Here is a 25324-nt window from a genome sequence, read left to right as displayed (position 1 = left end):
TGATGAAATCTAACCCTAAAATAATCTTTGGATTTTCCCAGCCACTTGACAGCACTTTGACTACTGTTTCATGGCCATAGTTGTTATTTCACTGGAAAGCCATTGCAATACATGAAAGATGCTTCAACCAATAGACAAGATCAGCTGACAAATTTAATAGCAAAAGAAAGGCCTTGCATATATCATCTTCCATGATTCTGAATGTCGAAAGACACTTAACAGTCAATGTAGTCAGTGTTGTAACGTTGAAAAATTATGCAACCATTTAGCATATAGCAAGGTTCTACAAGCAGCATTGTGATAAATGATCAGATACATAGATTGGTAATGTTGGTTGAAGGATAAATGTTGACTAGCAGACTGAAGGACCTTCCTTGCCCTTTCCATGGGATATTTTATTGGGACTTGGCTTTGTGTCATCTTGAAAGATGACATTTCCACCAGTGCAGCACTTCCTCATGAATTCACTGAATGATCAGCCTAGATTATACACTCGAGCCTTTGGAGTGGGAATTGAATCCATGACTTTCTAACTTGTAGATGAGAATATTACCACTGAACCAAGGCTGACGCTAATCTACCGTAGGAGGGGAAACCAGAACTTCTGTCATCAATTGTAAAAGTGGCAGTTGTGTCAGCAAGTGGATTCTATTTGTATTTTCTTCCCTTCTGAAGTCTTTGTGTCACTGAATTATTAACCTACTTTGTACGAGCAATACATTTTTAAATTGTAGGGTGGCAAATTGTTTTTTTAAAAAAAAATAATAATTGAGACATAAAGGTGCAGATTCTCTGTTTCAAATCTGCCCCGCTACCACTGGTAGCGAGGACGGAAAATTTGGTGTGCCGTTTGCTGGTGGCAGGATTCTCTGCTCCCACTGCTTGTCAGTGGGATTTCCCATTGAAACCACCCTACTCCACTGGGAAGCCCAAGGCAGGGAGGTGCTGCCTGCAGGCCCAGAGACCCCGCCCCCAATGAACGGCCGAGGAATCCCGTCCATAATTGAGATAACATGGCATACGGCAAGGTCTATTGGGCAGGTTTTATTTACCAGAATGTGTAACTCCATGCAGTGGCTAATAAACATCAAGATTTATTTCTCAAGTTGTTTGGTACTGCTGATCAAGGACAAGGAAGTTGTGTCTGTATTTATGGCTTTCACTGTGGTTCACTGAATCATATGGATGTATTCAGTGCCATTCATTTTTTTTTTTTTAATTTAGATTAGCCAATTATTTTTTCCAATTAAGGGGCAATTTAGCGTGGCCAATCCACCTACTCTGCACATTTTTGGGTTGTGGGGGCGAAACCCACGCAGACACGGGGAGAACGTGCAAACTCCACACGGACAGTGACCCAGAGCCGGGATCGAACCTGGGACCTCAGCGCCGTGAGGCGGTTGTGCTAACCACTAGGCCACCGTGCTGCCCTATTCAGTGCCATTCATAGTACCACACAATCAATGAATGGTTACAGTTCAGAGGAGGACATTTGACCTTTCATCTGTAAGCTTATGTTGGCTGTCTGCAAGATCAGTTTAGTTGGTCCCAGTACCCCTCCCTTTCCCCGTAGTCCTGCAAATGTTTTCCCTTCAGTTGCTTATCCAATTCCCTTTTGAAAGACAGAATTGAATCTTGAACCTGTCTTCACCAAATAGGAGCCATGGCAGTAGATATCGCAACTATGCTTGAAAGAAACTCTTGAATTATTTCATGAAAACCCAGAAAACCATAATTTACGTTATGTCTGGAATGGCTGTGGAAAAGAAAACTCCCTTCAAGATCCCACCTCACTCAATCGATAGTCTGTAACAAAGCTTGACTCAACTGCAGTTTTTCAATATATGAATGACATTCTGAAGCTTTGTGTCCTAGAATGTCTCACGATACAATGATTCTATTCATGCTAGAAAGTGCTTTACAAAATTATGAAGATGAAAGGAGAGGAAAGGAATAGATGGGATGAAGTTTGATGGCAGGCTGGCAAGATTGGATGGCAAGTGAGGCTTTTTAGCAGGATCCTAAAAGCAGAAGCGATGCAGGTTCCAGAAAGTTAAGTGGCTGAAATATTAGTCACCAATATTGGAGTGGAAAGGATAAGGAACAAACAGTAGACCAATATTTGAGAAGTGAAAGGTACAGACCAATGTCATTTAGTGGAAGACAGTCTGAGGTGGAGTGGAATGTAGGCAGATCACAGGCTCTTATCAAATAGAAAATGAGACATGCAGTTGCCATACAACAATACTTTGAGGACTTTGAGAGGAAGAAAAAATTGAGATAGAGCAGCAGTTGCAGAGCATGGGGGTTCGGGTTAACCCTAACCGTAACTCTAATTTAATGTTTTTCTTATGCATGGGAGGCACTAGCATTTTGAAGGCGTTGGGACAATGCTGGATGCTGTATATGGTAATGTTGGCAAGGAGGGTATTGAGGAGGGGAAGTTCAGTGATCAGTGTTGAGAACAGGTCGTGTACCTCATGAAATCGGTGAGTGTGGAGTGGAACTTTGCAATTAGGATTGGGTTGGTGAGGGATGGTGGTGATGAAAAGGTGAATGAACAAGGAAATGGAAGCCAGCATGCCTGAAGTGCATAAGTTCCTTGAATTTAAAATGTAAAGATTTGACTGAGGGAGTGGAGGGTCTTGCGATAATATACTACATGCCATTTCATAGTGCAGGATGGTGGTGAATCAGCCTGTTGTCATTGTTTATACGTTTGCTCTTAACTGGAGTGGATAAAGTTATAAATGATGAAACCACTCTGTGTAATTTATTAACATTTCTTTGTAGGAGTTGATCCACAAGCATTTAATAACAATGGCACAGATTGACCAAACCGAAAATCCAGGTAAGATGGGTCTTACGCAATTGACAGTAGCTTTGCGGAATTCAGCAAGTGTCTATCATTACAACGTGCTTTTATTTATTTGCAACATATGCCGATCTACCTTTTTACTGCACCTAAACTACTTTTTAGTTATGCCAAAATAATTTGGAGTTATACTTTCCAAAGTCTTCTCTACTAGATGTGAAAATGAGCTTTTATTTTAATAGAAAATGATGTATTGCAACTAAAACAATAGTTGCTGAAAAGTTTTTTTTTTTGTCTTGCATCAAGACAGATTTGCAAGAATACCAAATACAATCAAAGCCCACTTGCCAACCAGTCAGCACTATCTTTGCCTGTAGCATGAATGCTGTTCCCTTTGAGATTTGGTTTTCTTGTGACTCTGTCCTGGTGAGTACAAGCCGAGAAACTTGACAGCATGCTTTTTTTTCAGTGATTTTTTTTTTTTTATAAATTTAGATTACCCAATTATTTTTTCCAATTAAGGGGCAATTTTGCGTGGCCAATCCACCTACTCTGCACATTTTTGGGTTGTGGGGGCGAAACCCACGCAAACACGGGGAGAATGTGCAAACTCCACACGGACAGTGACCCAGAGCCGGGATCGAACCTGGGACCTCAGCGCCGTGAGGCGGTTGTGCTAACCACTAGGCCACCGTGCTGCCCTCCTTTTTTTCAGTGATACTTGAGTTCTGTACTACCAAGCTACAATAAAATTATAATTATGAAGTATAGTTGGAGTTTGTCAATAAATACGTAGTTCTCAAAATCATAACAAAAACTGAAGATTTTTGTTTAGACTACAATGCCCACATAATTCATAGTTTTAGTAATGCTGCAGATCCCAATGTTAATTATACAAATCCAGGATTTTAAGTTACTTAATGTTTTTGATTTTAATTTTCCACAGTTCATGTTCTGATTATCTTTAGGGCATCATTGGACGCTAATAAGAGAATGGTAGTCATTTTAGCTAATACATTGGTCTAGTTAAAGAAAAAGTGAGATGTATTCATTTTTAGTGTAGTGATGTATGCCACCCTTGGGCTTTGCAACATCAGTAAGCATTTGGCCTCTGTGGCTGGTGGCATGTAACAGAGTAGAGACCACCACTCATCAATGCAAATTGAGTATTATTAACATTATCACTGTTCAGTCATAGAATCTTTTGTTCAAATGTAGTCATGTGTTTGGCTTCAGTAGGATTTTATTAGCCTCTATAAACACACATAATATATGCATCTTCAATGCAGAATAACATCCCAAAGTGCTTCAGAATCACAACATGGACTTCAAGCCAAAGAAGGTGATATTAAATGGGGTCATGGTCAAAGAGGTAGCATTTAAGGGAAGTTTTAAAAGTAGAAAAAGGGGCAGGAGGTGAATTCTCGAATGTAGGCTCCAGGTGACCAAAGGCACAGAACAAAGAGTTTGGAGGGGTGCAATGTAAATTAGGCCCCGAGTCAGAGAAGTATGGGGCAATTGTACTTCTGGACAAGGTTGTCAGGGTGCTAAAGAAGGCCATGAAATGAACACTGGGTGGCGAATTCTAATTCAAAGGGCAGAGATAATGGGTGAGTGGTAAGATGCATGATAGGGTATCGGCAGTCGGTTGAAATTTATGGAGGGTGAAGGGGGGCCTTTAAGGAGAGCATTGGAATAGTAAATCTGAAGAAGACAGTTGCAGATGACAGTATTAACAGAAGATAGGTTGAGGTGCAGGAAGTCCTTAATAGCTTCTGATCCCACGGGGTGGCTTTTATGTTCAGAAATTGAATTTCAATGCTGATGCTTTGCCAGTTATGTAAGACGTACGTCCTAACGATTGGCGGATTGTATCAAGAAGCACATCCCTTCACCTTTTTGAAACAGGCAAATTACTGACTGTTCCCAGCCAGCCTGTACTCAAATCATAGCGCCAACATTGATTCCGTAATTGGACAACGTTTGCTAAACAATCCTGATTGTGCCACGGATTATACTGAAAACCAATTTAAGATTGTCAGGCTTGCAGTGTGGTTCACTTACACATGCCAAAAACATATATTCATACACACAGCCCTGTTCTTTGCAGACAGAAGAAATATGTCCAAACTGTTTTTTTTTCAACTAAACAAAAGTCCAGGTAACAGTTATTCCCTGCTTCGTATACTCCAGGGCAATACCTTGACCAATCAGAGCTGACATGCCCGACTTGAATTTAAAAACTGGAAAGCTAACTGTTCCATGCTGCATTCTCCATGGCAATGCCTCCACCAGTCAGAGTCTGCTTGCCAACCATTCAGCACTCTCTTTTCATGCAGTATAAATTGTTGTTTCTCCTGTTACCTTTGGTAATTTCTTGAGAGCTATCCTGATGAATGCAAGACGAAAAGCTTAGATAGCATATGTCTTTTTCAGCAATGCTAACGCTGTATTATGGTATTTTGGCATTTAAAAGAGATGCCAATGACTAAAGACTTTTAAAGTTTTAATAATACATATAAATTAAGATTTTTCATCTTTATGCGTATACTGTTGTTGCTCTATTGATCTGGTTCGAAATATGGCGGTCAGTATGGTCGTCTTCCTTAATCCTGATTATGTTTGCTCTAGAGTCGCCAGGTATCTTTCGATACCGCCGCAAGGTTCAAACCCAAATACTGATCAAAGAACCAATGCACCAGTTAGTTAGTTCAAAGTCAATACTATTTATTTACACACACACTAATCTATACACATGCACAAATGCCACAAACTAAACTATCTCTAATGCTAACGCCTATACTTAACTTCGGGTGGCCACTCAGTCAGAGGAACAATGGCCGTTGTTCGGATCTGAGGCTGTTGGGTGCGAAGGTGTAACAGGAGAACAGCTAAGGTCGTCCATCTGATGGCGAGCGTTGACCTTGTACTTACTTGCTTCTGGTGGACGGGTCTCTCTGCTTCGAGAGCCGAGTCCAAGAGAGCAATTCTCTCTCGGGGGCTTCTTCTTATACCCAAAGGGGGCTTCGTGCGCTTTTGGGCGAGCCTTGAACTTGGCCCCAATTAATTGGACTGCATCTTGATCATAGGGTAGGTGCCCTGATGGCTGGGCGTGTCTTAGGTGGCCATTGGCCTTGCTTTGTTTGTGTCTTTTCTGGCGCCGGGGTGTCTGCCTTAGTGTCGGTTACTTGAATGTTATTCCTTTGTTCCCGGAGATGGGCCATCAGTATGCTAATTGACCTACAGTTTCAGTCTCGTCTGGGAGTTGCCTTCTCAATATGCATCCAGGCTCTGTGCCTGCCTGCTTTCTTAGCACTGTTCATGTTTCTCTATAGACTTTGCAAACATCCATTTTGTGTTCTGGAAGTAGCCATCCCAGATGGCTACACTGTGCAATTTAATGATAAGCCTGTACACAAATATGTTAATGAAGTGACGTCTGAAAGGGAGTTTTTTCATTCATGGAATGTAGTTGTTGCTGACATGCTCAACATTTGTTACCCATCCTAATTGCTCTTGAGAACGTGGTGAACTGTGTTCTTGAACCACTATAGTCTATGTGATGAAGGTACCCCCTCTGTGCTCTTGTGGAGGAAGTTCCAAGATTTAACTGAGCGACAATGAAGGCGTAGCAGTATGGCTTGGAGGGAAGTTTGAAGACCGGTGTTCCCATGCATTTGCTGCTCTGGCACTTGTGTGGCGCAGATGCTCCTTTCCACTTATCATCCCAAACCGGATTGCTGCTCAGGCGTTGCTGCGTGTGGGTATGGATAGCTTAATTAACTGAGGTGCTGCGAGTGGAATTGAACACTGCAATGTTCAGCAAAAATCCTACTTGCGATGAAGCTGCTGAAAATGGACCTGGGACACTGCCCTGAGGAACCCCCACAGTGATGTCCTGGAGCTGAGATGATAGGTTTCCATCAACCGCAGCCATCTTCCTTTGTGTGACTCCAACCCTTGGAGAATTTCCCCACCATTCACGTTGACTTCAGTTTTGCTGTGACTTTGATGCCACAGTATTAAATGCTGAGCATAATCCACCGGCTGCGTTGCGCTCTCGCTCGAGTGTGGTGCGACTGGTGGATGCTGGGAGTGGCCTCTCGCAGGTTTCCCGGCAGTCTTCAGTCCTCACGGGATCCACCCTAGTTTTGCTAAGCACCCTGAGGGAAAACCCAAATGGCGCTCGCCAAAGATGGTTTTAAACTGACTCCGGCGAACTCACCCAAAATCCACCGGCCTCCCTAGAGAGGCTGCAGTCGGGCACCGTTTAGCACTGGTCCACACAAATATGGACCAGGCGGAATGGCAAGTGGGGTGGGGGGGTTCTCCTTGGCCATCGGGGACCCCTGGGTGGTCAGTGATAGTGCCCCTCCCCTGGGACATGGGCACCCTAGCACTGCCCAGCTGGCACCTTGTCACCATCAACCTGGCACTACCAAGATGCCTGGGTGGCATTGCCAAGCTGACAGGTGCACTGCCCGGATGCCAGGGTGGTAGTGCAAGGGCGCCCAGTTGCCAGGTTGACACTGCCAAGGGTCCAGGCCTGAGGCGGGCCATGCCATGAAAGGAGGTTGGAGGAAAGGTTTGAACGTTGGCGATGTGCAGTGTAGGTAAATAGGGGCACCTGGGAGGTTGGGCCGGGTTGCGTGGGGTGGTCCTGGAAGGAGAGGGGACTGAAGAGGGGAGGAGGAGGAGGGGGGGGGCACACCTCCATAGGGGTGTGTGTGTGTTCGTTCTAACACGCTACTTCTGCTGTTAAGTATGCATTACAGTCTTTGAGAAGCTTCATCAAGTTCTAGGTATGCCTGTTGCTGCTCCACTGCACTCCTCACTGAACCAAGGGTGGTTTCCTGGTTTGATGGTAAGGGGTATATCAGGTTCTGAGACTGCAGATTGTGATGAAATATAATTCTGGTTTTGATTGGCCACACCACCTCATAGATGCCCTGTTGGCCCATGTTTGACCTAATGCCACAAGGTCTGGTGTCAGTGTTGAAGACTCCCAAGGCCACCACCGTGCTGCCAACATCTGTGCAGTCTGTTCTGCTAGTGGGACAGGACATAACCAAGGTTGGCAGTAAAGAATGTTGATTCTGTGAGTAGGACAGTGTCAGGCTGATGGTTAACTTGTCTGTGGGACAGCTTTTGCAATTTTGGCATGTTCTCATGTTAGAAGGATTATGCAGATTTGACAGGATTGATTATACCTTAGTTTTTGCTGTATCCAGTGCTTTACGTTGATCTGGCATTCTAGTTTTCTGTAGTGGTTTGGTATAACTGAATGGTTTGCTAGGCCATTTCAGAGGGCAGGTTAGAGTCAGCCACCATGCTATGGCTCTGTAGTCACATATCACTCAGATTGGGTGAGAATGGACGATTTCCTTCCTGAAAGAACATTTAGTGAACCAGATAGAACTTTATAACAATATGATAGGTTCATGGTCACCATTACTATTATAATATATATTTAACTGAATTTACTTTTCCCAGCTGCTGCAATTGGATTTGAGCTCATGCCTGATCATTGGTCCAACTCTGGATTTCTAGTCCAGTGACATGACCATTATGTTAACAGAACTGCATTCATCTGTATTGAAGGTGTATTGAGCCATGCCTTCTGTTATGTGGATTTGTACCACTTTGTTGCTAGATACATTGCTGCAGACCACTGAGGGTCATCAGACTAGTGATTTTCTTTGCTCTCAAGCACAATCTGAAAGTAGCACCTTTTTTCCCCCTGGGCTGTGGAGCAAATACAATAAAATTACTGATTGATAATTTGTACTAAAGTGGTAAACCTTTTTTTTGAGCTAGTAATTTTTGCTGACTTACCATATAAATCATATTAATCAGCTTTGAAAAGACTTGGAAGTACCTCACACCACATGTTGAAACCAAAGTAAGCTGTGAAATTCTGAATACAATAAGCAGTCAGCTGATTTGCTTTATATGAAATAACATGTTTCCTATTTCTTCAAGCTTGATTAATTTTTGACATTATTTGTTAAATTGGACTATCAAATTTATTTTCTCCTGAGATGCACAGTATTGTTTTCATTTATTGAATTATGTAATCCTTTTTATTTCTTTTACCCCTTTTTTCTTTTAAAAAAAAAATAAAAATTTTTCATTGGTTTTCACATTTTATATTACATATTCTTAGTTTGAACGTTGAATTACAGGTGCCGTACCCGCGTGTCGGGTTTTATAAGAGCGGTCAAGGTGTGGTTCTGGTTTATACAAGAGATAAAGTTTGAAAAGTCAGCCAAAGTACGAACCGAGGAGGCTCGCTATACATATTTACATTTGCCTGCTTCATCTCCCTATGGTGGCTGTGGGCCTTATTGGCCGGTCTGCCTCAGCTGCCCTGCCTGTTGGCCCTAGCTTCTGCCTTCCTACTTGCTGCTGCTCCCTCTGGCCCTCCCTTTCCCCTTGGGTCTGTGCCCCTTGTGTTTCGCTTACTCCTTTTTTCTGACCGTTTCAGCCTCCCCTGCTTCAAAAAGTGTTGATTCTTTGCTGAGGTACTGCTTCATGCATACTGGGTAATCCTTAGTATCTCGTTTAACCAACTATTCTTCATGCGTGCGCCTAAACACAAGTCGTCTGCTTTCTTTCTTAATCTTCCAGCAGCATTTGGAAGTGGGGACAATGGCAGCTTTTTTTCCCCCTTTCTGACCTGGGGTTTTGTTCCTTTGACACCCAGGGATCTCAGCCCAATTATACTCAACTATTATTTGGCTGGGATTAACTAATTCAGTGCAGTTCAAGAATCTAATCGGGAAATCTCCTGGTCCATAAGACTCTGTTACTTATTGAGTTAACTAATCTGAGCCTTTGGAGGCATTTCATTTTATCTATTTAAGTATTATCGATTAAAGAATTAAGATTGCAAAATTGTAAAGCTTTCTGAAATGGATTTACTAAGAATCTTATAATATGTAATTAGTATATGTTAATCTACTTAATGGGAAAGGGGAGAAAGCTTTTAGCCCATTTTGTATGGGCTAGTGTCTTGTTTTCTGCTTATTATAATAAAGCCTGGATTGTCTGCTATAGGGTTTCCAACAGAGGTAGACAACTACCACAGTCTTTTTCCTTTGGAGCCTCCACCAGCTAATCGGCTACAAAAAACAAGTAATTTTGGTTTCATTACATCCTGTTATAAAGCTATCAATAGCAAAGATGACCTCCCATACTGCCTTCGCAGAATACATGGTAAGGAAATTCAGACTTGTAGTTATCCTATATTAGCTGCTTGTCATTGTCCTGTTAAGATTGCTTTAAGTAACTGCACTGTAGATTTTTTTTTTCATTTAAGTATTTTTATGCTCTAGGCCAGAGATACAGGTAATGTGAAGTTGCTCATTTTTAACTTTGGGTCATTTTTAACTTTGGGAACCCAGTGTCATCATTTTATACTCTCTAGTTAGGTAAATACAAACTTGAAACTTGAATACACTGCAATGATATCAGAAGCCCATTCTTTTATAATTGTGCATTTTTCATTTACCATAACTGTTCCAATAGTCTAAGCCATTCTGTGCACCAAGAAGCAAGTTCAAAATGTTCAAATTTCACATGAACCCTTGCAATCAACTTTCTACTGGACCAGACCCTAGAGATAAAAGAACACCGTTTTAACTGTACTTTGGGTATTTTTCCAGGCTTTCGTCTTGTAAATACTAAGTGTATGGTCTTAGTGGACATGTGGAAGAAGATACAACATTCAAATACTGTAACACTTCGAGAAGTATTCACCACCAAAGCATTTGGAGAACACTGTGAGTAGTAATTTCTATTCCCTCTGTAACAACCAGCATAAGTAGTATAGGGTACATTTTCTAGCAGGAAGTTGTTGAAAGTCTTGGCAGTTGTTATTTGGTGAAACAAATATATTTTGGGTCATTTTCCCAATTAATCAACTTGATATTACTGGTTTTGAGTAGCATCTGTAATTTTTGTGGTGTACGAGTACAACATAACTGTTGTACAGATCATCTGCAGAATGAGTTTCCCTTTTTATCCTTTCTGAACTGTTATAAATGTGTCCTTAATAAGCCTAAAGGATGAGGCAAATGCATTGCATATATTTCTTGATTAAAGCATAATGGCAATCCTTCATCTGAAAGAAGAGCCATCGTCTGCTCAGTTTCAAGAGTTGTATATTTTGGCAAACTCAAAAGGGTGGAGGATTAAAGAACAATTTGTAGTCTGATGCAGTGGGCAGGGAGAACTACAAATGATGGAGAAGTGAGCTGAGAAAAATTACTGAGTTTGACATTCTGAAAGAGCTGAACCGATGCCATGTCATAACAAGGGGCATGGGGAAGAAGCAGGTTCCAAAAACTGCCTCAACTGGAGCAGGGTTTGATCCCAAGCCGTTGGTGTTGTTAAGCACACCCTCAAACCTTGTTAATACTGACCCTTTTATTCTTCCTTTCACATTTACCTTCATCTTCATTCCCTCTTGCGTAATAATAAAAGCACAGCCATATAATGATAAAACGATAACCAAATGCCAGAGGATTGTAAAATTGCAAATGTTACACCTTTGTTTAAAAATGGTTGTACAGCTAGCCCCAGCCATTATAGGCCGGTCGGTTTAACATCTGTGGTGGGCAAGCATCACAGTTATTAGAAACAGTTATTTGGGATAGAATTAGTCATCAAATGGAAAAATGTGGGCTGATTAGGAAGAGCCAGCATTAATTTCTAAAGGATAAATCATATGTAACTAACTTTCTCGGATTTTCTGAGTAGGTAACAGAAAGAGTCAATGAGGGTAATGCTATTGATGTGGTGTACTTGGATTTTCAGAAGGCATATGCAATACAGTGCCTCACAACAGATTTGTGAGAATAGTTGTAGCTCATGAAGCGACGTGGATACAAAATTGACTGAATAATAGGAAGCAGAGACTATTGGTCAGTAAGTTTTTTTCAGGCTGGAGGAAGGTTGTAGTTGTGTTCCCCAGGGTCAGTATTGCAACCCTTACTGTTCCTGATATATATTAATGATTAGATCTTGGTGTGCATGGAACAATTTCAAAGTTTGCAGATTACACGAAACTTGGAAATATCATAACCTATGAAGAGGACATTGCAGCACTTCAACAGGACATAAACACGTTCGTGGAGTGGGCACAGAGGTGGTAGATGATGTTTGATGCGAAAAAGTGTAGGAAGAACATTGAAAGATAATTTATTGGGGGATGCAGGATGGCTGTAAATGTTCATCAATCCTTGAAGATAGCTGGAGAGCAGTTAATAAAGCATATAGTATTCTGGGCCTTATTGATAGAGGCATAAAGAACAAAGCAAGGAGATTATACAGGCTCATACAAGACACTAGTTAGACCTTACTTGGAATATTATGTACTGTTCTGGGTGCTACAATATAAGGAAGCATGCAAATACATTGGGAAGAGTGCAGAAGAGGTTTACAAGAATTGCTCCATGGATGAGAAACTTCAATTATTAGGGTAGATTGGAGAGAAGTAGGCTAGGAGAAGATTGGATAGAGATGTTCAAAATCATGAGTGGAGTTAGGCATAGTGGATAGGGAGAAACTGTTCCGCTGTTTAAAGGATCAAGAACAAGACGACACAGATTTAAAGAAGCAAATGTGATGTGGGTAAAAATGTATTCACACGAGTAGTTCGGGTCTGGAATGCACTGCCTGGAAATATAGTGGAGGTCCGTTCAATCGAGGCATTCAAGAGGGTATTAGATGGGCGACATGGTAGCATAGAGATTAGCAATGTTGCTTCACAGCATCAGGGAACCGAGTTCGATTCACGGCTTGGGTCGCTGTCTGTACAGAGTCTGCACGTTCTCCCCGTGTCTGCGTGGGTTTCCTCCGGGTGCTCCGGTTTCCTCCCACAAAAGTCCCGAAAGATGTGATTGTTAACTGGATTGGACATTTTGAATTTTCCCTCTGTGTACCCGAACAGATGCCATAGTGTAGGGGATTTTCACAGTAACTTCATTGCAGTGTTAATGTAAGCCTACTTGTGACACGAATAAAGATTATTAATATTAAATGATTACTTGAATAGAAATAATGTGTACGAGTAATGGCACTAAGTCATGATATTCGCTGGGCGAGCTGGTGCAGACACAATGGGCTAAATGGGTGCCTCCTGTGCAGTAACAATTCTGTGATATACCTCGGGAACAAATTTGATAAACTTTTCTCCACAATTGCTTTGTGTTTTTTCCAATAACCATTCTATATTAGTATACTCACAAAAGCATAATGCTCGCAAGCAAGCATCATGTTCCAGTTTTTCCAAAACACGCATTATCAGCTTCATGTCAGAAAATAAAAACAGGAAAAGCTGGAAATATTCACATTGGACATTTCTCTATGGAGAGAGAAATAATTCGGATTTCAGGTCTGTGACTTTCATCAGAACAGATGGCAGGTTACACACACAAAATGTTAACTCTATTTTTATCTCTACAGAAGCTGTCTGACTTGCTGGTATTTCCTGCATTTTTCTGTTCTTCCGATTTCCAGCACCTGCATTACTTTTCTTTTTTGTATTTTTTCAGGAAATTCTTTCTTTATTTTAATGGAACTTGTTAATTGGTCCCTGATATCCTGTACAATTGTAATTGCAATAATACTTAGCCCCCCCAAAACTGGAGTAAGCACTTTAGTGATTGAAGTCAAATAAACACCATCTTCCAATTTTCAGGAAAATCCTTTACAGAGCAGGTGGAGAAGGTATTTTGGTCTCTTAAGAGGAAACATTATGACTGGTTTAGTGAAAATGACCAAGAGATACAAGAACTAATCATGCATAAATGCAAAATGATAATTGACTGGAAACTTTACCTAAGCTCAGGAGAAAAGCAGTAGTTCTACATATTGCTGAAGGCATAAAACCCACGGCATAAAGAATAAATGATGGGTAGAAAGAGCGTGGGACATCCAACAATTCTTAGGCACATTACCTTCACGGTTTCTTTAGTGCTGTCAAGACAATGTATTGACTCAAGGGCCCACCCCATTGGGAGTCAAACATGGAGGGAAGCTCATCAAGGACAGGGAGATGGTGTTGTGGACACCGGGTCAGTTCTCAACTGTGGCTAAGATACTGGTCCAGAGCAGCAACTTTTTAAAGTTTTACGGCAGCGCAGAAAGATTGATTCGTTCCAGGGGTGGTATCATAAGAAATGGGACTTGGTTATTTTATGAAACAAGCTTTATTTCAACAAAAAGAAACAATATTTAAAATTTTAAACTTCAACCTTAACAATAACAGATTACATGTAGTTTCTTAACTTTAACGCGCAAATTTCCATTAAATGGCACTTTAAATGAATATGCAGCTCCCATTCCACTTTCGGCATTTACAAAGCAATTTTTCTTCTGTTAGGGAAGTTCTTTCAGAATCCTTTTCCAAAGCCTACCTCGGTGGCAACTTTCATGACTTCTCTTAGTCACTTTTCAAAGCATTCTCCTCGAACCCGTTTAAAACAGGATTCTCTCTCTCTCTCTCTCTCGCTCTAAGCTCTGTCCAGCCCCTCAACAAAGACTCTCCTGGGGTTTCCAGATTTGAACCCATCATTGTTATCTTGGCTGTCTGATTGCCCACTACCGTTTATACAAACGAGTAGAGCCATGCTATTAATGGCAACTAACCTCCAATTAACGGAGAAAGAGGCCATCAGACTCTGTAATGGGCTAATTGTTGGTCAGACAGGAGTATCCCGAAGGACAATGGATCTGGGGCATCCTATGTATTCCCACTAACCAGTTTAAGCCTGACTGGGACAATGTAACCCAGGCCAGGTATGGGCATATCACCCTGACTCCTGCTAGCAGTTGTTTTCCCTCAGTCTGTTTAATCCCTAAATTTCCTACTACATCTTTGATCTCATTTCTGCACCCAATTTCCTAATAACTCCCTCTTGTAACAAACGATCAGTGCTGGGTGGAGAGAAAAGATAAACTTCTGTTATCGATTTGAATATCCGCAGCAGTCTCGCAGCTATCTCGGTCCAGAGAAAAGTTAAAAAAGAAATTTGACTGAAAAACAAAATGACTCTGGAATCATTGCTGAAATTCAGAAATATGACTGAGATGCACTCCTGTGCAGTTCCACAACCTCATACCTCTCACTGATTGTACCAATATTTGAGAAGGGAGCTATGTTTTGTTGCGCTAACTATAGAGGAGTCTCCCTGTTGTCTGCCACAGAGAAGATCATTGCAAGGATCCTCCTCAGCTGCCTCCTTCCAGTGGCCAAGGAACTCTTCCCCGAATCACAATACAGTTACTGATAGTCACTGGATGTTGGATTTGTTTACTGTCACGTGTACCGGGGTACAGTGAAAAGTATGTTCTGCGTGTAGCTTAGACAGATCATTCTGTACATGAAATTAAAATACATAATAGGGAAAACATAAAATACTGTCACTGTGTGACAGACTGAAGAACAGTGCAGGGAACAGCACCATACACTGTACATGGTCTTTTGCAACCTCGCGTATGCCTTTAATTCTATCGACCACAAAGGCTTAAGAGTATCCTTCTCAAATTTGGCCTTTCACTAAACACTGGAGAAGTAAGGTCCTCTTACAACCAGCCCCATAGCAAAATACCTCCACCTGTTGACTGATCCATTGCAAGATCATGGAAAAGGTGGACCATCTATTGTATCTTGGGAGCCTCTTTACGAAAGTGGATGCAGACGATAAAATTTGTCTTCTCCTTCAGTATGGCAGCTCAACCTGAGGAAAAGAATATTTGAGCACCAGGATCAGAAAGCTGCAGGAAAGAGCAAGACCAGGGCAGGGATATGAATAGCATAGAGAAGGCAAGAGTTCAGTTGGTATGCAGCGGGACTGGGCAAGACCAGGAACTGAGATATAAAAGGCTGTCTGCCAACACCTGTAACCAGGAACCAGTCAGAGCCCACATTCAGAAAGAAAAATCAAGGCGTGACATTACAGGGAAGCAGGTAGATGATTAGCTGGTGAGTATTTCCTATTTATTTGAGCTAAACTAGGGAATAAACTGGTGCGTCTTGTCTTTCTTTTTTTAAGGTAAGATTAATTACTACTGGTAAGGTGTATTCAGCATTACTGGGGTTTATCAGTATTAATAAAGGTTATTAGTATTTGTACAGTTTATGAATAGTGAGATTTATTAGTATTGATAAAGGTTTATTAGCAGCAGTAAAAGTTACTAGTAGCAAAATAATTAACGAAGAGAAATGGCAGGGATGATCCCAACCTTGAGTGCACATCATGTGCTATGTGGGGACACCAGAACGTTTCCTGTTACCTGGATAACCATTTGTGCAGGAGATATTGTCAGTTACAGACGTTGAGCTCCAGGTTCCAGAACTTAAGTGGCAGACGTAACTGTAATGCATCCATGAGGTTGACCGCTTCATAGATAGCACGTTTATAGATATAGCAGCTTAAGAAAATGCAAGAGAAAGGAAATTGGTGACCAGCAGACAATCGAGTAGAAACAGGCAGGAATCCCCTGAGTTTTTCCCACTTTGCAACCAGTAATAAGTCCTGAATACAGAAATATGTGATGGTGCATCTGGGGAATGCAACCAGAGCCAAGTCCATGGCTGTAAAGGGAGGTACAAGGAAGAATGGAAGAGCATAAGTGATGGATGATTTGAGTTATGTGCAGACTTTAAATCGTCAAAGATGCTGGCCTAAATATGATTGGGGTTTTTTCTGGCATATTGGGTATGTTCTCCATCAGTAAGCAAAATAAATATTCTTTCCAAGTTTTTACATTTACCATAATTTAGTTTTTTAAATTCATTTATAAGATGAGGGCGTTGCTGGTTAAGTCAGTATTTATTGCCCTTCAGAAGGTAGTGGTGAGTTGCCTTCTTGAACCGCTGCGGTCCTTAAGGTATAGGTACACCCATTGTCCTGTTAAGGAGGGATTTCCAAGATTTTGTCCAGCGACAGTGAAGGAACAGTGATATATTTCCAAGTCAGGGTGGTGAGTGGCTTGGAGGAGAACCTCCAGGTGGTGGGGTTCCCAGGTATCTGCTGCTCTTGTCCTGGATGGTAGTGGTCGTGGGTTTGTAAGGCACTGTCTAAGAAACCTTGGTGAGTTCCTGCAGTGCTTCTTGTCGGGAGTACACATGGCTGCCACTGTTCTTCGATGGTGGAGGGTTTGAATGTTTGTGGAAGGGGGAGCAAACAAGTAGGCTGTTTTGTCCTGGATGGTGTTGAGCTTCTTGTGTGTTGTTGGAGCTACACTCATCCAGGCAAGTGGAGGCTATTCCATTACGCTCCTGACTTGTGTCTTGTAGATAGTGGACAGGCTTCGGGGGTCAGGAGGTGAGTTAGTCACCATAGGATACCTAGCTTTTGACTTGCCCTGGTAGCCAGAGTATTAATGTGGCTAGTCCAGTTCATGATCAGTGGTAACCCCCAGGATGTTGATTGTGGGGGTTCAGCGATGGTAATGCCATTGAATGTCAAGAGACAATGGTTAGACCCTTTCTTGTAGAAGATGATCATTGCCTGGCACTTTGTGGCGCAAATGTAACTTGCCACTCATAAGCCTGCATTTGGACTGCTTCATTATCTGAGGAGTCACGAATGGTGCTGAACATTGTGCATGCATCCGCAAACATCCCCACTTCTGACCTTATGATGGAAGGGAAGTCATTGATTAAGCAGCTGAAGATGGTTGGGCCTTGGACACTACCCTGAGGAACTCCTGCAGTGATGTCCTAGAGCTGAGATGATTGACTTCCAACCACCACAACCATCTCTCTTTGTGCCAGGTATGACTCCAACCAATGGAGAGTTTGCCCCCTGATTGCCATTGATCCAGTTTAGCTAGGGCTCCTTGATGCCATAGTCAGTCAAATGCTTCCTTGATGTCAAGGGCAGTCGCTCTCACAGCATTCAGCTCTTTTGTCCATGTTTGAACCAAGGCTGTAATGAGGTCTGGAGCTGTGTGACCCTAGCAAACCCAAACTGAGTGTCCGTGAGCAGGTTATTGCTGAGTAAGTGCCGCTTGATGGCACCGTTGATGACTTCCATCACTTTGCTGATGATGGAGAGTAGACTAATGGGCAGGAATTGGCTACGTTGGATTTGTCCAGTTTCTTGTTTACAGGACATACCTGGGCAATTTTCCACATTGCCGGGTAGATGCCAGTGTTGTTGCTGTACTGGAACAGCTTGGCTAGGGGTGCAGTCAGTTCTGGAGCACAAGTCTTCAATACTACTACCGTGATATTGTCAGGGCCCATAGCCTTTGCAGTGTCCAGTGCCTTCATCCGTTTCTTGGTATCACGTGGAGTGAATCGTATTGGCTGAAGACTGACATATGTAATGCTGGGGACCTCTGGAGGAGATCGAGATGGATCATCCACTCGGCACTTCTGGCTTCAGATTGTTGCAAATGCCTCAGCCTTGTCTTTTACACATCTGTGCTGTGCAATCGCTTAGTTCTGTCTATTACTTGCTGCTTATGTTGTTGGCACACAAGTAGTCCTGTGTTGTCGCTTCACCAGGTTGACCACTGGCATGGTGGTAATGGGGATACCATTACCACTTGGTGGTAATTGGTGGGGATATACCGGGACATGAGTTTGCAGATTGTGGTTGAATCCAATTCTGCTGCTGCTGATGGCCCCCAGCGCCTCATGGATGTCCAGTTTTGAGTTGCTAGATCTGTTTAGCGCAGTGGAGGTTATCCTCAATGTGAAGACAAGACGTCGTCTCCACAAGGCCTGTGCGGTGGTCACTTCTACCGATACTATCATAGACAGATGCATCTACAGCTGGCAAATTGGTGAGGATGAGTATGTTTTTCCCTCTTGGTTCCCTCACCACCTGCAGTCCCAGTATAGCAGCTATGTCCTTTAGGACCCAGCCAGCTGGGTCTGTGGTGGCACTATCGAGCCACTCTTGCTGATAGACATTGAAATCCCCATCCAGAGCATATTCTGCGCTCTTGCTTCCTCCAATGGTGTTCAGCATGGAGGAGTACTGATTCATCAGCTGATGGTGGCCGATACGTGGTAAACAGGAAGTTTCTGTGTTTAACCTGAAGCCATGAGACTTCATTATGGTCCAGAGTCGATGTTGAGGACTCCCGGGGCAACTCCCTCCCGACTGTATACCACTGTGCCGCCACCTCTGCTGGGTTTGTCCTGAATACCATGTAGGCCAGACCAGGTAAGGATGACAGATTTCCTTCCCTAAAGGACATTATTGAACCAGATGGGTTTTAACGATAATCAACAATGGTTTCATGGTCATCGTTAGACTTTTAATTCCAGATATTTTATTGAGTTTAAATTCCATCATGGGATTCTAACCGGATTCCCAGATCATTACCCTGGGTCTCTGGATTACTAGTGCAGCGATTAAACCAATATGCCACCGCCTCCCCATAGTATGCAAACTACCTTGAAGAAATTATTGTGTTTCAAATCAATAAAGCATATAGGATTGATGATTTTTTTTTCTCCTTGAGGCTTCTTGACCTAATTATTTGTGGTTTTTCCCATCAAATATGATCTCTCAGCCAAATAAAAGCCTTACAACACCTGGTTAAAGTCTAACAGGTTTGCTTGGAATCACTAGCTTTCGGAGCTCAGCTCCTTCATCAGGTGAGTGAACTACGTTCCGAAAGCTAGTGATTCCAAATAAACCTGTTGGACTTTAACTTGGTGTTGTAACTGTGTTCTTACTAACCAACACCGGCATCTCCACATCCGAAATAAAAGCAACAGGGGATTTTTTTTCTTGATGCTATATTACTGTAATATTAGTGTCACATAGGTTTACAATGAACTGCAGGTTCAATTTTGATGTTGATTTTATTGGTTGCTTTGTCTACAGCACTTGTATTTGCTTATGACTTCCATGCTGGTGCAGAAACGATGATGAACAGGCATTTCAATGATCCCGGTGCTGACGCCTATTTCACGAAAAGAAAATGGGGTAAGCAAAAATAAATTTTAATTGAAAATATCTCTATTGAGTGATTACTGTATTAATGGCTACAGCAATAACGTGTATTTATGTAATGCTTTTAACGTAATGTAATCTCTCAAGGTGCCTCATAGGAGCATTATAAAACAAGATAGAAATAGACAGTCTTAGTGATTCAATGTGTATGAGTTTGAAAGGTCATTTCGGGGTCAAATATGACACCAAGATTGTGAACTGACTTGTCAAGGAAGGAGATAGGGCTGGATGTTGTGTCCACACAGGCTGTATTTTCAGTTGGTGGGGGGGAGGCACGTAAAATAGGTCAAGTGGCAAGCTCACCACAGTACTGACAACCATAATATGCTAGGTACGTGAATGCCGAGATTGGAAAACTGTCCGCCAGAGTAAATATATAAAGATCACTTGGGCATTTCAGCAAGCCTGTTGACAAGAATAATACACTGTCCATGCCAAAATATGGCTGTCTTGGGCAGGCTGCCTTTAAGGCCAAGATAATGGGAAAGGGTGGGAATGTGGGGGGATTGGCTTCTTATTCAGGAGCAGGAGTAGATCAATCAGCCCTACGAGCCTGCTCAGCCATTCATTGTGTTCATGGCTGATCATCCAACTCAGTGACATGTTTGCGCTTTCCCCCCATTCCCTTTGATTCCTTTTGAGTTATGTCTAACTCCGTCTTGAAAAGATACAATATATTGGCCTCAACTGCTTTCTGTGGTAGCGAATACCATAGGCTCAACACTCTCTGGTTGAAAAAATTTCTCATCGTCTCAATCATAGAATTTACAGTGCAGAAGGAGGCCATTCGGCCCATTGAGTCTGCACCAGCTCTTGGAAAGAGCACTCTACTTAAGCCCACACCTCCACCCTATCCCAGTAACCTCAGCTGACTTTTTTTGGACACTAAGGGCAATTTATCATGGCCAATCCACCTAACCTACACATTATTTGACTGTGGGAGGAAACCGCAGCACCCGGAGGAAACCTACGCAAACACGGTAGCATGGTGGTTAGCATAAATGCTTCACAGCTCCAGGGTCCCAGGTTCGGTTCCCGGCTGGGTCACTGTCTGTGCGGAGTCTGCACGTCCTCCCCGTGTGTGCGTGGGTTTCCTCCGGGTGCTCCGGTTTCCTCCCACAGTCCAAAGATGTGCGGGTTAGGTGGATTGGCCATGCTAAATTGCCCGTGGTGCCCTTAAAAAAAGTAAGGTTGGGGGGGGGGGGTTGGGTTACGGGTATGGGGGGGGGGGGGGTGGGTTATGGGTATGGGGGGGGGGTTGGGTTACGGGTATAGGGTGGATACGTGGGTTTGAGTAGGGTGATCATTGCTCGGCACAACATCGAGGGCCGAAGGGCCTGTTCTGTGCTGTACTGTTCTATGTTAAACACGGGGAGAACGTGCAGGTTCCGCACAGTGACCCAAGCTGTGAATCAAACCTGGGATTTGGAGCTGTGAAGCAACTGTGCTAACCACTGTGCTGCCCTTCTAAATGGTTTGCTCCTTAGACTGTGACCGCTGGCTCTGGACTCCCACTGCCATCGGGAACATCCTTCTTGCATCTATTCTCTCTAATCCTGTCAGAATGTTATAGATTGCTGTGATTTTCCCCCTCATTCTTCTAAACTCTAGCTTATATACTCCTAACTGACTCGGTCTCTCCTCATACGTCAGTCCTGCCATCCCAGGAATCCGTCTAATAAACCTTCGGTGCACTTCTTCTATAGCAAGAACATCTGTTTTCAGATAAGGAGACCAAAACTGCACACAATATTCCAGGTGTGGTTTCACCAAGGCCCTGTATAATTACAGCAAGGAATCCCTTCTCATGTACTTGAATCCTCTTGCTATGAAGGCCAACATACCATTTGCCTTTTTTTTACCGCCTGCTGCATCTACTTGCTTACTTTCAGTGACTGATGTATGAGGATACTCGGGTCTCGTTGCATATTCCCCTCTCTCAATCGATAGCTATTCAGGTAATAATCTGCCTTCCAGTTTTTGCTGCCTCACATTTATCCACATGCTGCATCTGACATGCATTTGCCACTCACTCGACTTGTCCAAATCACACAAAAGCATCTCTGCATCCCTCTCACAGCTGAGGGTCCCACCCAGCTTCCTGTGATCTGCAAATTTAGAGACAGTACAGTTAGTTCCCCCATCTAAATCATTGATATATGTGAATAGCTGGGGTCCCAGCAATGGTTCCTGTGAGTCCCAAGCTCAACCAATTTAGGTTGGGTTTGTTCTCTCTGCGTTGGCTTGTGGCTGACTTACCTTCAGGGGGCTGTTGAGCAGTCTGCTACCCCAACCCCTATAAAATGGAATCCATGGAGTTGGTAGCTGGGGAATGGTCCCAATACTTTATTAGAAGGAATTTCTACTCATCTAGTACTAAGATCCAATGAGTGGAGGAGTTGAGAGAGAGAGCTAGGTGTCATTGGCATACATGTGAAGATTAATACTATACCTTCGAGTGATGTGAACGAGTGGCAGCATGTAGATGAGAAATAGGAGGGGGCTAAGGAGCGATCCTTGGGAGACACTGGAGGTAATGTTTCAGGAGCAAGAAGAGAAGCCGTTGTAAGTGAATATTTTTCTCAATTAGATAGATAAGAATGGAACCAGGTTAGAGCAGTACCATCCAGCTGTTCGACCTTAGAGAGAAGTTGGAGAGGGGTGGTGTGTCAGTCTCAGTCTCAGCCTCAGTTTTTTAAAAGGATGAGAACATAGCATTTACATTTGTCACAGTGCATAGAATGTCATTTGCAACTTAGATGAGATCTGTTTCAGTCCTGTGGCAGTGGCGACAACCTCTTTGAAGGGATTCACATATGGAGTTCTGGTAGAGATGGGGACGGATTTGGGAGGTGACTATGTATTCAAGAACTTTGGAGGGGAAAAAGGGTTGGAAATAGAACAATAGTTTGCAAGGCTGGTGTGGTCAGAAGCACTGTTATTTTGAGAAGGTGAGTGATGATGATAGATTTAAAGGAGAGAGGGAGATCTGAAAAGAGAAAACTGTTCGGAATATCTGCTAACATGGAATCAGAAGGGAAAGTTGGGAATCGGCATTTTAGTGAGAATATGATCGAAGGACCAGGATGTGTGTCTCGTGACCAAGATAAGCTCAAGAGAGGGCATGAGGGAAGGTAAGGAGAGAAACTAAAGGAAGATGCGAGTCAAGAGCTAGGGCAGGAGGTAGTATTTCAGGAAGTTTGACCATGTAGGCTAGTAGAAGAGAGGAATGCGATAAAAGTGCTTGAATGGATTGTCTCAATCTTGGGTGGTAAAATCTTTCAATTTCCTGCTAACAAAAAAGTAGCCTACCAGGGGAAGCATTGAGAAATCTTCTATGTGACGGTCAGCTACGTTGTTTTCTCAAGCTAACTCTGGCAGCACCTTATTATTGCTTGTGGCTAACCTTTCTGGAATTAAGTAAGTGAAGTGTGCGCACAAGCAGTGGGAGGGAATAAATGTGTATTTCATATCAGCTAAAGAAAAATTAGTTGTGTATCTCTCAGGATTTTAATTCGCATCTCTTAAATTTGGTGGTTGGTTTCTACATTGATGAATAGCTGAATTATGAAGAAAAAGGTTTTCCACTGGTTTCATGTCAATATTTAGTAACTCAGTTTTATGGACATTTTTGCAGTTGTATTAGGTTGTACATTTTTAATAAATGAGCTGAGAATTGTTGCAGGAAGGATGGTAGAAGTGTGTAGAATCTACAGTATACAAAGTGTCATGTATCCAAAGTTTCATTCGTCCTGGGAAATTACTTTACCCAAAAAACATCTAACCTTTGTGCGAAGTCTTGTGGTAAGTGTCGCTGCTTATCATTGCAAAATGAAATGTGGGTAAGCCACAAGGAAATAGAAACAAAACTACAAACAGGGAATTAAATCTGCAAGGTACATGTCACCCGTTGCTCTGTTTTGTCAAAAGATGTAGTTGACAGTTGAGAATTCCGATTCATGGTTAAGTGGTTAAGTCACATGGTCCTTGGGTCAGACGCTGTGTGCAGTAAAAGTGTCTTTATCTTATCAAGCCATCTGCTGTCCTTGTCCATGAATTTCATTTGTCAGGGATGTGGTAGCAAATTTTCTCCCAGTTTAACAAATGACCAATACGTTGCTGCAGCTTCAAGCTGATTCTCATTTCGAACACCTGCATATAGCTAACATTGTGGCTGCCTTGAACACCACCTGAAACGGAAATGCTAAAAACACAAGTATAGATTTCCATCTTGCATAGTAATGCTCTTTATTCTACTTCAATGTTATTCCACTTCACAATTAATAATGTGCTACTTTTGCTCTGCTTTTCATTGCTTTTTCTTTTAAGTTTCTGTTTGCAGCTCGAGCTGCTATAATGATTCCTGCTTCAAGACGCATATAAGAATCAGAATTACATTTATGTATAAGTTTGCACTTTATTGGTGGGCTGGCTTAATACAAAGGTTTCTGAATTTTAAGAAAAATAATTTTGTGGGATGTGGGCATCGCTGGCAAGGCCAGTATTTGTTGTCCATCCCTAATTTCCCTTGAGAAGGTGGTGGTGAGAAGAATTTTGGAAAATCTCTTAAGTGCTATCCATTCAAAAGTTCAAGATTCTTTAAAAGACTTGCTATCTCTCAGTTCAATGCACAAAAGTCCTGACCTGTCTCCAGCTTCTCACATGAATGACATCTTCCTGACATTTCATGTTGCCGCTTCTCTTTAATAGTTAAAATACCAACGGTACTCTTGTTTATTCTAGGCCAGCATGATGGACCTCTGCCTCGCCAACATGCAGGATTACTGCCAGAATCACTTATTTGGGCCTACATTGTCCAACTGAGCTCAGCATTGCGGACCATTCATACAGCAGGACTGGCCTGTCGTGCCATGGATCCAACCAAGATTCTTATAACTGGTAAAACCAGGTAAAATTCTGAAACAAAATACTTTAGTCCAGACATTTTTTTGTTCAAAATTTTCATACTTTTTCAAAGGTTTCGATTTGCTTAAATATTTGAGACATTGACAACAAGCTTATATGTATTTATTTATTTATTTATTGACTTGCAAATTATTATTTTTTGTATTCTGTTGCTTACATTTATGAAGCAGCACAGAAAAATGAATCCAGTTGTAATACAATATAGAATTCTTTCTGTAATTTCTTTTTAGTTTGAAATGAATTTATGGCTTGATTTTATTAAATGAAACTCAATTATAATGTGTCACATAAGAAGTCAAATTCTGTTAGCCTATTATTTAGTTTTGTGTTAATTTTAAGAAAGTCATTTTTTCAGGACAGAATTGTTATTAAAACATTTTTAATCCTATGAAACTTGGTGTTCACTCATTTGCGCATTGTAAGATACCGTTAGACATCAGCATGTAACCCCGACCTTCCTTATCCTCCGTAAAACTTTATTGATTTCATTCATTGATTTTTGTCTGTGTTGTACAAATTTTGATTTTCTTTCTATTCTCTTCAGACTTTTGTACATTTTTATCTTTAACTGTATGCCAAATTCTAACTCTCA

The 25324-nt window shown here is 42.1% G+C and overlaps 1 protein-coding gene across 2 annotated transcripts in view; it reads left to right on the top strand.

Annotated features, from left to right (window-relative positions):
* The window catches only part of pan3 (poly(A) specific ribonuclease subunit PAN3), a 238230-nt gene that overhangs the window by 158352 nt on the left and 54554 nt on the right, over positions 1-25324 (top strand). For both annotated transcript variants that reach the window (XR_005463200.1, XM_038818382.1), the window contains exons 8-12: positions 2794-2851; positions 9875-10033; positions 10483-10599; positions 19678-19779; positions 24550-24715. Coding sequence is in view for 1 of the 2 variants with exons in the window: in XM_038818382.1 (XP_038674310.1) it covers positions 2794-2851; positions 9875-10033; positions 10483-10599; positions 19678-19779; positions 24550-24715 (602 nt within the window). In the remaining variant the exon portion in view is untranslated. The remainder of the gene's footprint in view (positions 1-2793; positions 2852-9874; positions 10034-10482; positions 10600-19677; positions 19780-24549; positions 24716-25324) is intronic.

Source organism: Scyliorhinus canicula, chromosome 14, assembly GCF_902713615.1.
Source record: "Scyliorhinus canicula chromosome 14, sScyCan1.1, whole genome shotgun sequence".
In the NCBI taxonomy this organism is placed as follows: domain Eukaryota; kingdom Metazoa; phylum Chordata; class Chondrichthyes; order Carcharhiniformes; family Scyliorhinidae; genus Scyliorhinus; species Scyliorhinus canicula.
This window is presented reverse-complemented; position numbering and strand designations above follow the sequence as displayed.